Here is a 15,048-nt window from a genome sequence, read left to right on the forward strand (position 1 = left end):
AATCACACACTCCTTCCTTCCTGTTCTGTCCTGTGTGTGTTTGTCAGGGGTCAGAGGTCAGCGCTGGCTGCTGTGCTGCGTCTCCTCCTCACTGCTCCTCCTTGTGTCTCCTCCCTCCTGAAGAGCTGCCTCTGCCTCGTCACCTTCCTCTCCTCCTCCTCCTCCTCTTCCTCCTCTTCTTCTTCTTCATCCTCCACTCGGTGTGTGTTTGTCTTTTCCTCCTATTTCTCTTTAAACCAACAAAGTTCTTCTTGGTATCGTTGTATCTTTGTGTCTCTGTATCTTTCTATCTTTGTTTCTTTGTCTCTGTCTTTGTGTACCCTTGTATCTGTGTTTGTGTCTTAGTATCTTTGCGTCTCTGTCTTTGTATATTTTTTGTGTCTCCGTGTATTTGTATCTTTGTGTCTTTGTGTCCTTGTATCTTTAAGTAACTTTGTATCTTTGTCTTTGTATATTTTAGTATCTTTGTGTATTTGTATCTTTTTATCTTTGTGTCTCTGTGCATTTGTGTCTTTGTATCTTTGTCTCTGTCTTTGTATATTTTTTGTATCTTTGTCTCTTTGTTTTTGTGTCTTTGTATCTTTGTGTCTCTGTGGCTTTGCATCTTTGTATCATTGTATCTTTGTGTCTCTGTGGCTTTGCATCTTTGTCTTTGTATCTTTTAGTATCTTTGTGTCTCTATGCATTTGTATCTTTGTGTCTTTGTATTTTTGTTATAGAAGTGATCGTGTGACTGTGTCTGGACGTGACGTGTTTTTATATTTTTCAGGAACTATGTTTTCCAGAAGCGCTACGTGAAGTTTGACGGCAAAAACCTGATGTACTTCGGCAGTGAGAAGGTAGGAAGGAGGAACAAAATATGAAATATGTTAACGAGAGAGGACCTGAACTAACCAGGAACTCAGCCGTCCCTTTAACTAACGTTGATAAACGTCTTCACCGTCTGACGATGCTGCTGAACGTTTAGATGAAACGACGAGTCCACATAGTGGTCTCTGAAGACCTCCTCAGTCTCAGTGAACCAACTCTCTAGTCTGGATCACATCGTCTCACCTGCTGTGTGTTTCAGGACGTCTACCCTAAAGGAGTCGTCCCAATAGCTGCCATCCAGATGTCCCGCCCAGCCAAAGACAACAAGTTTGAAGTGGTGACGAGTCACCGGATCTTTGTCTTCAGGACGGATAGTGAAGGTAGATCAAGAAAACACACATATTTATATTTATTATAGTTCAACGTGGGGACAGCTTCTCACCTCTGATCCTCAGATATTGTTATTTTATTATAACGCTGAGAGTGAAACTTGACTTCCTTTGTCGTCCAGCGTTGTCTCAGAGACAAGAGGACACAAACAGAGTGTAGTCTCAGCAGGTCATGTGACAGGACAGACAAAGACTGACCCACTAACTAACCTGCCGCATTCAGAACCAGCTCTCTACAGACAACAGAGGAGGGTTTTATTTCTGCGGGGTGAGACAGGAAGTAACAGAAGGTATTCAGGTGTGTTTCAGAGACAGAACTGGAGCTGATCATCAGTATCATCTACAGCAGCGGGGGTTCTGACCCGGTACTGAGTAATCTGATCCGACATCAGATCAACATGTTTTTCTATATTAATAATAATAATAATAATAATAATAATAAATAATAAAGCAGAAGGTTTGATGATAGTTGATGAGTCCTTAAAGCTGATGTCTGTCTGTCTGTCCGTCAGTGCTGAGGCGGCGCTGGGTCGCCACGCTGCAGGAACACGTCAGAGATCAGCTTGTGTTCGGTCGGCGCCACTTCGGTCCCGGGTCTCACTGTCAGAGACACGGCGCCCTGGAGCTGAAGGGGACCAAGTCCAAAGTGTACGCCGCCATCAACACGGAGCAGATCTGGATCTACAAGAGTGAACAGGTGAGAACAGGTGACACCGATAACACGTCCATCTTATCAAGAAAATCATTCAAAAGAGTTCTTTCAGTAGTTTTCTACAATCATGAGCTGTTTTCTGCTTCTGTCAAGATGCCGACACTAATAGAGAGCTGCAGGAATGAGTCAGTATGATGTCACTTCCTGTTTCCTCGTCTGGAAATCAATGTGGTTTTAGTTAGATGTCTGAAATAAGGTCTGTGGTTAACACAAGCTTTTTTGATTTTTTTCTGACATTTTTCGGCCTTTTTTTTTCACGTTTTTCCTCCAGCTGTAAAACTGAGCTGCTACAACCTAAAAATCACAAGTTGTGTTAATGTCTTAAAGAAATTAGTTGCGTTAAAATGAATTTGCGTTAATGTGTCATTATCACAACAACGTTGACAACAAAAAAATCATTCAAAATAGTTCAATCTGTTTCTCGTGAAAAGTCAGTAGTTCCAGTAGTTCCAGTAGTTTCAGTAGTTCCAGTAGTTTTCTACGATCATGAGCTGTTCTCTGCTTCCGTCAAGATGCCGACTCTAATAGAGAGCTGCAGGAATGAGTCAGTATGATGTCCCTTCCTGTTTTACATATCTGGAAATCAATGTGGTTTTAGTTAGATGTCAAAAATAAGGTCTGTGGTTAATACAAGCTTTAGTGAAATTTTTCTGACGTTTTTCAGACTTTTTTTACTTTTTCGAACATTTTTCTGACGTTTTTTCGGTGATTTTACGATTTTTTTGACATGTCTTGAAAATTTTTTTGCCGTTTTTCACACTTTTTTCAGACTTATTTTTCGGACATTTTGCAGACTTTTTTAAAAATATTTTTCAAACTTTTTTTCAGAGATTTTTCGATTTTTGGGACTTTTTTTGGACTTTTGTAAATTTTTCGGACGTTTTTCAGACATTTTTTCGGTGATTTTCCGATTTTTTTTGACATTTTTCAGACTTTAAAAAAAAAAAATGTCATCCTCTTTTTCAGACATTTTCAAACTTTTTTTTTGCACGTTTTCCCGAATTTTTTTATCACTTCCTGTTGGTGGAGGGAACCAGGGAGATGATCACTTCCTGTTGGTGGAGGGAACCAGGGAGATGATCACTTCCTGTTGGTGGAGGGAACCAGGGAGATGATCACTTCCTGTTGGTGGAGGGAACCAGGGAGATGATCACTTCCTGTTGGTGGAGGGAACTAGGGAGATGATCTATGATATATGACGTCTACGTCTGTCAGCTCAGACTCTCAGTAACAGTTTTAGAGTTCGACCAGCTGGATGAACGAGTGAACTTTGTGTCTGCAGTGTTTTCATAATGGAATCGGCATCACGGTGATCGAAGCTCGAGGAGCGACGATCAGAGACGGAAAACACAAGAGCTTCGAACTCATCACGCCGTACAAAACCTTCAGGTATCACTGCTCTCCTCCTACTAACACCGTCACCAGGACCATGAGCCATCATTAACCTGCTGGTGGTGTGTTCAAAGTCTCCGTTTAACAATAGGATCTGAAGGATGTGAGTCCTGTAGCAGAGTTCAGAGCTGTGTTGATGAGGCCAGACTAACAGCTGACTCCCTGCAGGACGTCCCTTCAGTCTGTTTTAACGTCAACATTGAAAACGTTGTGTCTTTAAAACGCCGTTGCCGTGGCGACCTTTCCTCCTCAGCTTCACGGCGGAGTCGGACCGGGAGAAGCGGGACTGGATGGAGGCGCTGCAGGAAGCCATCGCCGAGACGCTGTCGGACTACGAGGTGGCCGAGAAGATCTGGTCCAACCGGTCCAACAGGATGTGTGCCGACTGCAAGGCCCTGAACCCGGACTGGGCCTCCATCAACCTGTGTGTGGTCATCTGCAAGAACTGTGCAGGTACCTGGACCCGAACCTGAGACCTGGATCCAGGTTCCAGGGTTAGACTAGATTAGATTATACTAGAGCTGTCAATCCATTCAAATATTTAATCACAATCAATCACAAATTAATCACAAATTAATCTCACATTTTTAATCTGTTCAAAATGTACCTTAAAGGGAGATTTGTCAAGTATTTAACGCTCTTATCAGACATCTTTCGGACATATTTCGTAAAATTGTTAAGACTTTTTCATAATCTTTCAGACTTTTTTCGGACACTTTTTAGACTTTTTTGGGATTCTTTTCGAAAATAGTTTTGACATTTCTTCTACCATACTTCTGTCATTTTTCAGACCTTTTTCAGACCTTTTTCTGACTTTTTTCGAAAATTTTTCGGATGTTTTTCAGACTTTTTTCGGACAGTTTTTGGACTTTTTTCTGAATTTCTTTTGACATTTTTCAATTTATCACTCTAACTTTAAAACTGAGTCGCTACAACCTAAAAATCACAAGTTATGTTAACGCGTTAAAGAAATTAGTGGCGTTAAAATGAATTTGCGTTAACGTGTAATTATCACGTTAACGGCCCAAATATTAAAACCTATTCGTGTGGATGTAGCCTGTATTTATCTGGTGGTCTGGTCAGGATCAGTCGGTGGTCTGGTCCGGATCAGTCGGTGGTCTGGTCCGGATCAGTCGGTGGTCTGGTCCGGATCAGTCGGTGTTCTGGTCCGGATCAGTCGGTGATCTGGTCCGGATCAGTCGGTGGTCTGGTCCGGATCAGTCGGTGATCTGGTCCGGATCAGTCGGTGGTCTGGTCTCGATCAGTCGGTGGTCCAGGTCATCACAGAGGGGCTGGATGGAGATCAGGTCCAGTTGGGAGACAAACAAGTGTTTGTTAAACAGGAAGAACTGTAGAAACACACTGGTCCAGTAAAAGGTTCTGGACTTAACAGCAGACCAGGACCTGAGTTCAGAACATTCTTATAATATAATATATATGTGAGGGACATGAATGTCCAAACATGTGATAGATAAAGACAGCGTCCTCCAGCCTGTCCTCACTGTGTGTGTGTGTGTGTGTGTGTGTGTCTAGGCCAGCATAGAGGTCTGGGGACGATGGTCTCCAAGGTCCAGAGTCTGAAACTGGACACCAGCGTCTGGAGCAACGAGATCGTCCAGGTGAGACCAGAACCAGAACCAGAACCAGAACCAGCCGGAGCTCATAGAACTCGAGTTACATTTAGTTAATTATTCCAGTGGCTTCAGCAGCTGTCTCCTCAATGTCTTCAGTGTCTCCTCAGTGTCTTCAGTGTCTCCTCAATGTCTTCAGTGTCTCCTCAATGTCTTCAGTGTCTCCTCAGTGTCTTCTCAGTGTCTTCAGTGTCTTCAGTGTCTCCTCAGTGTCTCCTCAGTGTCTCCTCAGTGTCTTCATTGTCTTGTCAATGTCTTCAATGTCTCCTCAGTGTGTCTTCAGTGTCTCCTCAGTGTCTTCAGTGTCTCCTCAATGTCTTCAGTGTCTCTTCAGTGTCCCCTCAGTGTCTCCTCAGTGTCTTCAGTGTCTCTTCAGTGTCTCCTCAGTGTCTTCAGTGTCTCCTCAATGTCTTCAGTGTCTCTTCAGTGTCCCCTCAGTGTCTCCTCAGTGTCTTCAGTGTCTCTTCAGTGTCCCCTCAGTGTCTCCTCAGTGTCTTCAGTGTCTCTTCAGTGTCTCCTCAGTGTCTTCAGTGTCTCCTCAATGTCTTCAGTGTCTCTTCAGTGTCCCCTCAGTGTCTCCTCAGTGTCTTCAGTGTCTCTTCAGTGTCCCCTCAGTGTCTCCTCAGTGTCTTCAGTGTCTCTTCAGTGTCTCCTCAGTGTCTTCACTGTCTCCTCAATGTCTTCAGTGTCTCTTCAGTGTCCCCTCAGTGTCTCCTCAGTGTCTTCAGTGTCTCTTCAGTGTCTCCTCAGTGTCTTCAGTGTCTCCTCAATGTCTTCAGTGTCTCTTCAGTGTCCCCTCAGTGTCTCCTCAGTGTCTTCAGTGTCTCTTCAGTGTCCCCTCAGTGTCTCCTCAGTGTCTTCAGTGTCCCCTCAGTGTCTCCTCAGTGTCTTCAGTGTCTCTTCAGTGTCTCCTCAGTGTCTTCACTGTCTCCTCAGTGTCTTCAGTGTTGTTAGTGTCTCCTCAGTTTCCCATCAGTGTCTTCAGTGTCTCTTTAGTGTCTCCTCAGTGTCTCTCCAGTGTCTCCTCAATGTCTTCGGTGTCTCTTTAATGTCTCCTTAGTGTCCTCAGTGTCTCCTCATTGTCTCTTCAGTGTCTCTTTAGTGTCCTCAGTGTCCCCTCAGTGTCTCTCAGCAGCTGTGTCTCTTCCAGCTGTTCATTATGTTGGGGAACGACCGGGCCAACGAGTTCTGGGGGGCTCGTCTGTCGGTGTCGGAGGAGCTGGACTGTGACGCCCCCCCAAACCAGAGGAGGGACTTCATCTCCCAGAAGTACAGAGAGGGACGATACCGCGTCCCCCACCCGGCGTTCAGCACCCAGGAGGAGCTACTCAAGGTCAGACCGGAGCTTTCTACCCCCCATCACTACCCCAGACCAGATAGTCTCCAGACCACTACCAGGTTCTGACACTGAGCTTTCTACCCCCCATCACTACCCCAGACCAGATAGTCTGCCTCCAGACCAGTACCAGGTTCTAACACTGAGCTTTCTACCCCCCATCACTACCCCAGACCAGATAGTCTCCAGACCAGTACCAGGTTCTAACACTGAGCTTTCTACCCCCCCATCACTACCCCAGACCAGATAGTCTCCAGACCACTACCAGGTTCTAACACTGAGCTGGAGTCTGTCAGATGATTAAAGCATGATAGAGGACTTTATCTGGTCTCTCTGTCTGTCTCTCAGTCCATGTCTCTCTGTCTCATCACCAGGTCTTGTGCACGGCGGTCTCTGAACAGACTCTTCTGAAAACTGTCACTCACATTTTCTCGGAGGCGGAGTCAGCTCGCCTCGCCGCCGACGCCAACGGCTGCCAACGACATCATCAGCTGCTGGAGCGCTGCACGCCGTCAGGTGTGGTCTCTACTGGTCTTTACTGTACTCTACATCAGGTCTGGGCTCTACTGGTCTCTACTGGTGTCTACTGGTCTCTACATCAGGTCTGGTCTCTACTGGTCTCTACTGGTCTCTACTGGTATCTGTACTTTAGGCTCCAAAACACCAAACGTTTCTATTAGCACTATTATCATCAACCTAACGATTCACAATCATTGAAACAATCAAACATTTTGGTCGCCTAAAAAGGTCTTAATCAGTATTCAGTTGAATTTAGCTCCAACCTCTCGTGTCACTTCTGGCTGCAAAAAAACAAAGATGGAGACGGACAAAAACCGAGGATGGAGACTCCAGGTCAGCTGAGGTGATGTCAGCTGAGGTGATGTCAGCTGTGTTCCTGCAGGGAGGCTTTTATCGTGTTACAGCTGCTTCAGTTAGCAGAGAAACTCACTGACTTTTATTCTACTGACTGAGGTCAGCACAGGAGTGCAGAGTCAGGACCAGGACCAGGACCAGGACCAGGACCACAGTCAGGAGACTCACTCTAACATCAACCTGATGTTTCTTTGATTTTATTAACTTGTCTTTCTTTTCCTGTTTCATGTTCTCCCATCAGACCCGGGTGTTTACGATGAGATCATGCAGCCCGTCCTTCAGTCTGGTTACCTCTACAAGTCCAGCTCTGTCCACAGGGGGACGCTGTCCAGGAAGACCAGAGAAGGTAGGAGGAGGAGGAGTTCTAATCTAATGGACCCGTTTCACTGAAACAGAACCAGATTAATGAACGCAGCAGATTATCAGGAACAAGTCCAGGTGATTCTTAACTAAAGGTAATTCATGACCAAATGTGTCTTCGTCTCGTGGTCAGACTTCCAGAAGTTCTGGTGCTCGGTGGATCAATCTCTGCTCCTGTACGAGTCGGACCGCTCGGCTGATCCCTGCATGCAGATCAGCGTTAAAGACATCGTGTGTCTGGGCGTCACTCGACCCGACGCCTCCAACAACAACAACGGCTTCATCGACAGGTAGGCACTCTAGTTTATAGACCGGTGAAGCCCCGCCCCTTCCTGTTTCAGAAAGAATATGAACGGTAGTCAACGGAGAGAGACAAATATTTATTGATCGTGTTTGAATTGATCCATGAATCACTCAGACGATGTTTGAACATTTAGAAAGTTAGCTAGCTAGTGTTGGTGACGGGGATTTTCTAAGGTCCCATGGTGGTCCACAGGAAGGGGCGGGGCTTCACCTCTCTATTCACTCATGACATGTTGAACTTGATGTCCACATGGAGACGCTGTCTCTGGGTCTGTCCTCCTCAGGTTTCGTTACACCTTCGAGTTGTATTTGACTTCAGAGAAACTTTATCAGTTTGGTTTGGAGACGGCCGACGCGCTGCACAGCTGGACCAGATCCATCGGGAAGGTCTGACATGCACTTCTTGTCCCCCTTTGTGTCCTGTTTCATTCGACCGTCTCCACTAACTGTCCTGTCCGTCCCCACCAGGCGACGACCCCCCTCAGCTGTCACTGCCTGCTGACCCGGGCGTTTGAGCGGGTGGGCCTGCTGCGATACCGAGCCATGCTGGACCCTCAGCAGTGGAAGGAGGCCTACTTCGTCCTGCAGAAGTCCAACCTCTTCATCTGTCCCGGAAACGACGGAGCAGCGGAGGACATCATCAACCTGAACCGCCTGCAGGAGCTCAGTGAGTCCTGGTCCTGGTCCTGGTCCTGGTCCTGGTCCTGGTCCTGGTCCTGGTTTGTCTGATGGATTTAAATAAACCTGTCTCTGTTTGTTCTGAAGGTATCACCTCCGAGACCGACAACCACGACAAGAAGGACATCCTGGTGTTGGTGGAGAAAGGAAGGTGAGAAGAAGACACTCCAGATTATGTGGTCTGGATCTATGTGGTCTGGATCTAATGTCCCCTTATGGTTTCCTGTCTCCGTCAGGACTCTCCACCTGCAGGGCGTCGGCCGGACCGACTTCTCTCTGTGGTACTCGGACATCCAGCGAGCGGCCGGCGGTAAAGGAAACACTCTGAGGGAGCAGCAGCTGAGCAGGAACGACATCCCCATCATCGTGGATAGCTGCCTCGCCTTCATCACTCAGTACGGTGAGGAAGACTCTGAGTCCAGATGTTCCCGCAGCAGCACTCTAATTACACTGATTTAAACAGGTTATGAGATTGTGTTGTTATAACGACCTGAGGACAGGAAACGTGTCACAACCCCAAACTGACTGACGTTAAACTGCTCATCACGTTGTTAATCACATGGAATACATGTTTACATTAAACATGTAATAAAAGTAGGGCTGTCAAAGGTAACGCGATAATAAAACATGTCAGAAAAAAAGTCTCAGAAAAAATCTGAAAAACAGTCTGAAAAATATCCCAAAAAATTGGCGGAAAACAGTCAAAAAGAGTCAGAAAAAGGATGAAAATAAGTCTGAAATTTCTCCCAAAATTATCCAAAAAATTATTAAATTATTTTTTTTTAAAAACAGAAAAGAAGTCTGAGAAATGTCCAAAAAAGTCTGAAAAATATCCCCAAAAAGTAAGTAAAGTAAAATAAAGGAATAAAGTAAAAGTAAAAAGTAAATAAGTCTGAAAATTATCCAAAAAATGTCAGAAACAGGTCTGAGAAATATCTGAAAAAAAGTTTGAAAAATGTTTGTTTTTTTAAAAGTCAGAAAAATATTCGCAAAAATTTCTTTTGAAATGATTTTAAAAAAGTCAGAAAAACGTCAAAAGAAATATCTGAAAAATATCCGAAAAAAAAGTCCAAAAAATGTCTGAAAATTGTTCTAAAACAATTTCCGAATAATGTACAAAAAAAGTCACATGCAGTTTGGGGCAAGTCATAGTCAAGTCAGCACACTGACACACTGACAGCTGTTGTTGCCTGTTGGGCTGCAGTTTGCCATGTTATGATTGGAGCATATTGTTTTATGCTAAATGCAGTACCTGTGAGGGTTTCTGGATCAATAACTGTCATTGATTTGTGTTTATTGATTTACAATAATAAATATATACATACATTTACATAAAGCAGCATATTAGTCCACTCCCATGTTGATAAGAGGATTAAATACTTGATAAATCTCCCTTTAAGGTTCATTTAGAACAGATACAAAATATGAGATTAATTAATTGTGATTAAATATTTATATTTAGTATTTTAAATACTCGGTCCTGAGTGACGTTGTGAGCATGCTCTGCAGGTCTGGTCCACGAGGGGATCTACAGGAAGAACGGGGCCAAATCCAGGATTAAGCTCCTGATGGAGGAGTTCCGTAAAGACGCCCGGATCGTCAAACTGCGGATCGGAGACCACTTCATCGAGGACGTGACGGACGTCCTCAAGAGGTTCTTCAGAGAGGTCGACGACCCCATCTTCATGGCCGACCTCCACCCGCTGTGGCAGGGCGCCGCCAGTGAGTCCACTTCACTTTAGTCCAGAGTCCAGTCTGAGGGCTGGTCCAGACCAGAACCGATGTTATCAGGTGTTATTGATCAGTGAGATCAGTGATTGACTCCATAAAGATAGACTCATCTATAAGTACCTTAACTTTTACCTTAACATCGTTCACTTCCTCGTTGTTTAAACACCTGACCGCTGAACAACGAATAATAATAATAATCATAACTGTAAAATTACAGAAATCCCTCAGAGGAGTCTGAGGCTGGACCGCTACAAAGAGATTATCCGGAGTCTTCCTCGAGTCAACAGGACCACTCTGGCTGCTCTCATCAGTCACCTGTACAGGTGAGCTCTGACTCTGGACCCAGCAGGCTGCTGTTAGCTGTTAGCTGTTGTTAATAATCTCATGTCCTTCCTCGTCAGAGTCCAGAAGTGTGCCGATCTGAACCAGATGTGCACTAAGAACCTGTCGCTGCTGTTCGCTCCCAGCCTCTTCCAGACTGACGGGAAAGGAGTGCACGAGGTGAAGATCGTAGAGGACCTGATAGACAACTACCTGTACGTCTTCGATGTGAGTACTCCTCCGAGTCCACTCGTCTTCTTCTGTGTTCTAAAACCTGAACAAACTCTGTCAACTTCCTGTTTCAGATCGACGAGGAGCATCAGACTCAGATCGAGCTGGAAATCAGCCTCATCACCACCTGGACGGACACACAGGTACTCACGACACACATATATATATACTGTATATATATATATATATAACTACACATACTTATTAATACTAGCATCACTAAATCCTTTAAAACACGCAGGTACTCAGGACGGCACCATCACGCACATCATATACATGTTTTTTTTCTGACAATTTTCAGACTTAAAAAAAAAAAAGAAGATAAAATTCTGACTTTTTTTTAAAAAACTTTTCGGAATCTTTTAGGACTTTTTTTTTCCTTTTATTAAAGACTTTTTGGGGTTTTTTTAAAAATAAAATTCTGACTTTTTAAAAAAAAAAAAAATACTTTTTTTAAACTAAAAAAAAACCCAATAAAAAAAAAAGTATGAAAACTTTTTTTATTAAATTTTTTTATTTACTTTTTACAATTTTCTGACTTTTTTTTTTTAAATGTACTTTGAGTACTTTGAGTTTTTGACAACTTTTTTTCTGACTTTCCAAAAAAAAAAACTTATTTTCAGACATTTTTCTGACTTTTTATTTCTTTTTCCTTCTTTTTACCGTTTCAGACTTTTTTTCTGACTTTTTAATTTTTTCGGACAATTTGGGGCCTTTTTTCTGATTTTTTCTTTTTACCTTTTTCTTTTTTTGTGATCAATTTTTTATTGGTATTTAAGCAAAATTACATAGGGTGGGGTTACAAATTGATAGATCACCAATAGAGTAAAAAATATATATATATATAATCACAAATTTCCATGTACTAATCAATACAGAATTGGCAAGCAGCTACAGAAAAAAGAAAATGAAAAAACAAAAACAAAAAAAACAAACAAACAGGAAGAAGGAAAATAACAACAAACAACAACAAAAAGTCATTTAAATAAAAACTTCTGCGCCCCCCTCCCTCCACCCCCGAATCCCTCCCTTTTGGTTCCCTCCCATCCCACCCACCCTAGACCTTTGGGACACGGAGAACAATTATATGAAGGATTTAATTGTAGTGATTGCTTGTTTCCAATGTGATATATTTTCCCTTTTTGCCAAATGCATGTTTGCAGCCCAGTGTTCCATACCTGCTATATCTAAGAAGTCAAGAAGCCATCTTTGTATATTGACAGAATGTGGAGCTTTCCATCTGCAAGCTATTAGTCGTTTTGCAGCTGTAAGGCCAGCTAACCAGAGACGTCTCTGCTTAACACAGAGTTCCAGGTTGGAGCTGTCATTAAGTAACAGGACTTCAGGTGAATAAGGAATTGTATTTGACAATATGTTTGATAGCATCTCTGCAACCTTTTTCCAGAACTCTGCAACCCTTGGACACCCCCAAACCATATGGAAAAAAGTACCTAATGCATTTTGATTGCATAAGGTGCAGTTTGGTGATGGTAAAGCTTTAAATTTATGCAATATGTGGGGGGTGAAATATGTTCTGTGTATGAAATTGAAATGTATAACTTGATGGTTGGGGTTCCTGGAAGATAGTTGGATGTTCTGCCAGATTAGCTTCCAATTTAGGTTGGAGTTATTTGGAGAGAGGTCCGTCTTCCACAGTCTGTCAATAGTTAGTGGCTTACAGGAGGCCTTATGTAAGATAGAGTATATTTTCGAGACCAGTCCACTAGGGCTGGTAAGAGCTGTGTGAAATGCATGTATGGGAAGAGATATGTTCCAAGGCACACCATAAGTGCGCATCGCTGTGCGGAGTTGAAGATAGAAAAAGAATGATGAACCAGGTAAATTAAAATGTTTCTGGATGTCTTGGAATGCTTGTAGGCCATGAGGACCATAGATGTCACCAAAAGTGTGCACCCCTTTACTGCTCCATTGAGAAAACGAAATTGGTTGGCTACCCAAACGGAGGTCAACATTATTAAAAATGGGAGAGTGAAGATACCAGTTAGACAAAATTTTACAGTGCTTTTCGGCAAGACGCCAGGTAGAGATTACTTCGGTTATAATTGAGCCAAATTTGTCTTTTGATTGTTTGAGTGGAATGTTGGAGTATATCAGGTCTTGTAACCTGTGAGGGTGCACCATGTTCTCTTCCATTGGCCTCCAAGACACCCGAGAAGCAGGATTTAACCATTTGGAGACAGGATGCAGTACGAACGACCAATGATACCACTGGAAGTTAGGTACACCGAGGCCCCCTTCATCTTTTGGCCTTTGGAGAGTTAATAGTTTCAGTCTTGACTTTTTATTCCCCCATATAAACCTCAACATTAAAGAATTAATTTTTTTCCAGTGGTCTTTAGGTGGTTGTAAAGGTACCATTGAGCTGAGAAAGTTGCTTCTTGGGAGGACATTCATTTTAATAGTGGAGATGCGAGAATGGAATGATAATGGGAGGGTTTTCCATCTTTGTAAATCTGCTTCAATCTCTGTCACAAGTACGTTGTAGTTGTTTTTTATAATGTTTGCAATTGAAGGGAAGATTGACACTCCTAAGTATTTGATGTTCTGAACCACCGGAATATTGGATATAGAGGTCAACTGTCTTGCTGAAGCATTGAGTGGGAGTAAAGCAGATTTAGCCCAGTTAACTTTATATCCCGAGATCTGGCTAAAACTATTGAATATATTTAGCAGATGGGTAAGAGACCGAGAGACATCCTGAATAAATAGTAATATATCATCGGCATATAGGGAAATAAAGTGCTTAGTTTTATGCATATTGATAGGTTCATGGCTAACTGATTGTCGGACAGCCTGGGCCACAGGTTCCAGAGAGAGGGCAAATAACAAAGGAGAAAGAGGGCAGCCCTGGCGGGAGCTACGAGATACAAGGAATTGTTTAGAAAAGATGTTCCCCGTCAATACCATAGCAGTGGGATTTGAGTAAAGAACTTGAATCATAGTAATAAAATGATTACCAAAGCCCATGCGGCGTAACACTGACCATAGAAAATGCCACTCAAGGCGATCAAAAGCCTTCTCCGCATCGAGAGAAAGGATAGCTGTTGAACAGTCAGTGTTATTAGAAAACTCAATGATATGAAGAAGACGGCGTAGATTGTCTGAGGCAAGGCGGTTTTTGATAAAGCCTGTCTGATCCTCATGAATGAGATAATTCATATGCGGTTCCAATCGAGAGGCTAGTGCTTTGGCATATAGCTTGATATCAGTATTCAGTAGTGATAGTGGTCGATAATTTGAGCAATCCTGTGGATCCTTGCCTTTTTTTAAAAGTAAAGAGATAATGGCTATGTTATTATTTTTGCAAAATGAACCCTTAGAAATTGCAGAAAGAATCATATCCCATAAGAGAGGTCCTACTTGGGGCCAGAAGGCTAAATAGAATTCTGGAGGTAACCCGTCTAAGCCTGGTGACTTGCCTTTGTTCATTGACAGGAGAGCTTTATGGAGTTCAGGTAAAGATAAAGGGGCATCAAGAACAACACGATCCTCCTGAGAAAACTGCGGAAGCTGCAGTGGGTTTAAAAAGCTAGCGCAGGATCGACTGTCGTAATTTATCTCTGATGTATATAGAGATGAGTAGAAGGCCTTAAAGTTATCATTGATTTCTATTGGGTCTGTACACAATTTACCAGTGGCGGATTTAATAGAAGTTATATTTGCTAGTCTTTCGCTGGTTTTAAGTTTTAGTGCCAGTAAGTGACTTGGTTGTGCACCGTTTAAATAATAATTTTGTCTTGTTCTATGCATGAGGAAGTCTGCTCTATGTGTAAGTAAATGATTGAGGTCTTTACGGAGTAGCTCCCTCTTAAGTACCAACTCTGGTGTAACATTCAAGGTCATCATATTTTCTACTTCAGAGATGTCTTTTTCTAATTTCTGAATATGCTGCAGTCTAGATTTGTTTAGATTGGAAGCAAACCCAATTGTTTTATCCCCGATTCATCCCTTCAATGCCTCCCACAGAATACCTGGATCATTCACTGACGGTTTATTAATTGCAATAAATTCATCTAAATGTTCTTTCATTTCATTTTGGAAGATTTCATTCTGCAGTAGAGTGGAGTTAAAACGCCAACGTGCTGCACGTTTTGGGATAGAGAGAATGGTTATTCTACCTGTCACCGCTCTGTGATCTGAGAGAGACATGGGAAGTAATTCAAGATCTGAAATCTTATACAGCTGTGTAGAGACAAAAATGTAGTCAATACGGGAAAAGGATTGATGTCGTGAAGAAAAACAGGTAAATTCTCTCACTGA

At 42.9% G+C, this 15,048-nt stretch overlaps 1 protein-coding gene across 2 annotated transcripts in view; it reads left to right on the forward strand.

Annotated features, from left to right (window-relative positions):
- Window positions 1-15,048, forward strand: part of arap3 (ArfGAP with RhoGAP domain, ankyrin repeat and PH domain 3) — a 36,389-nt gene that overhangs the window by 12,480 nt on the left and 8,861 nt on the right. Inside the window, exons 8-26 of one of the 2 annotated variants that reach the window (XM_074649508.1) lie at window positions 48-200; window positions 770-839; window positions 1,070-1,190; window positions 1,712-1,896; window positions 3,194-3,300; window positions 3,557-3,756; window positions 4,837-4,922; window positions 6,085-6,267; window positions 6,645-6,786; window positions 7,385-7,489; window positions 7,637-7,793; window positions 8,091-8,193; window positions 8,275-8,473; window positions 8,572-8,635; window positions 8,721-8,884; window positions 9,994-10,206; window positions 10,433-10,538; window positions 10,617-10,764; window positions 10,842-10,910. In XM_074649508.1, coding sequence (XP_074505609.1) covers window positions 48-200; window positions 770-839; window positions 1,070-1,190; window positions 1,712-1,896; window positions 3,194-3,300; window positions 3,557-3,756; window positions 4,837-4,922; window positions 6,085-6,267; window positions 6,645-6,786; window positions 7,385-7,489; window positions 7,637-7,793; window positions 8,091-8,193; window positions 8,275-8,473; window positions 8,572-8,635; window positions 8,721-8,884; window positions 9,994-10,206; window positions 10,433-10,538; window positions 10,617-10,764; window positions 10,842-10,910 — 2,575 coding nt within the window. The remainder of the gene's footprint in view (window positions 1-47; window positions 201-769; window positions 840-1,069; window positions 1,191-1,711; window positions 1,897-3,193; window positions 3,301-3,556; window positions 3,757-4,836; window positions 4,923-6,084; window positions 6,268-6,644; window positions 6,787-7,384; window positions 7,490-7,636; window positions 7,794-8,090; window positions 8,194-8,274; window positions 8,474-8,571; window positions 8,636-8,720; window positions 8,885-9,993; window positions 10,207-10,432; window positions 10,539-10,616; window positions 10,765-10,841; window positions 10,911-15,048) is intronic. The other variant, XM_074649509.1, reaches the window with a different exon arrangement.

Source organism: Sebastes fasciatus, chromosome 10, assembly GCF_043250625.1.
Source record: "Sebastes fasciatus isolate fSebFas1 chromosome 10, fSebFas1.pri, whole genome shotgun sequence".
Taxonomy (NCBI): domain Eukaryota; kingdom Metazoa; phylum Chordata; class Actinopteri; order Perciformes; family Sebastidae; genus Sebastes; species Sebastes fasciatus.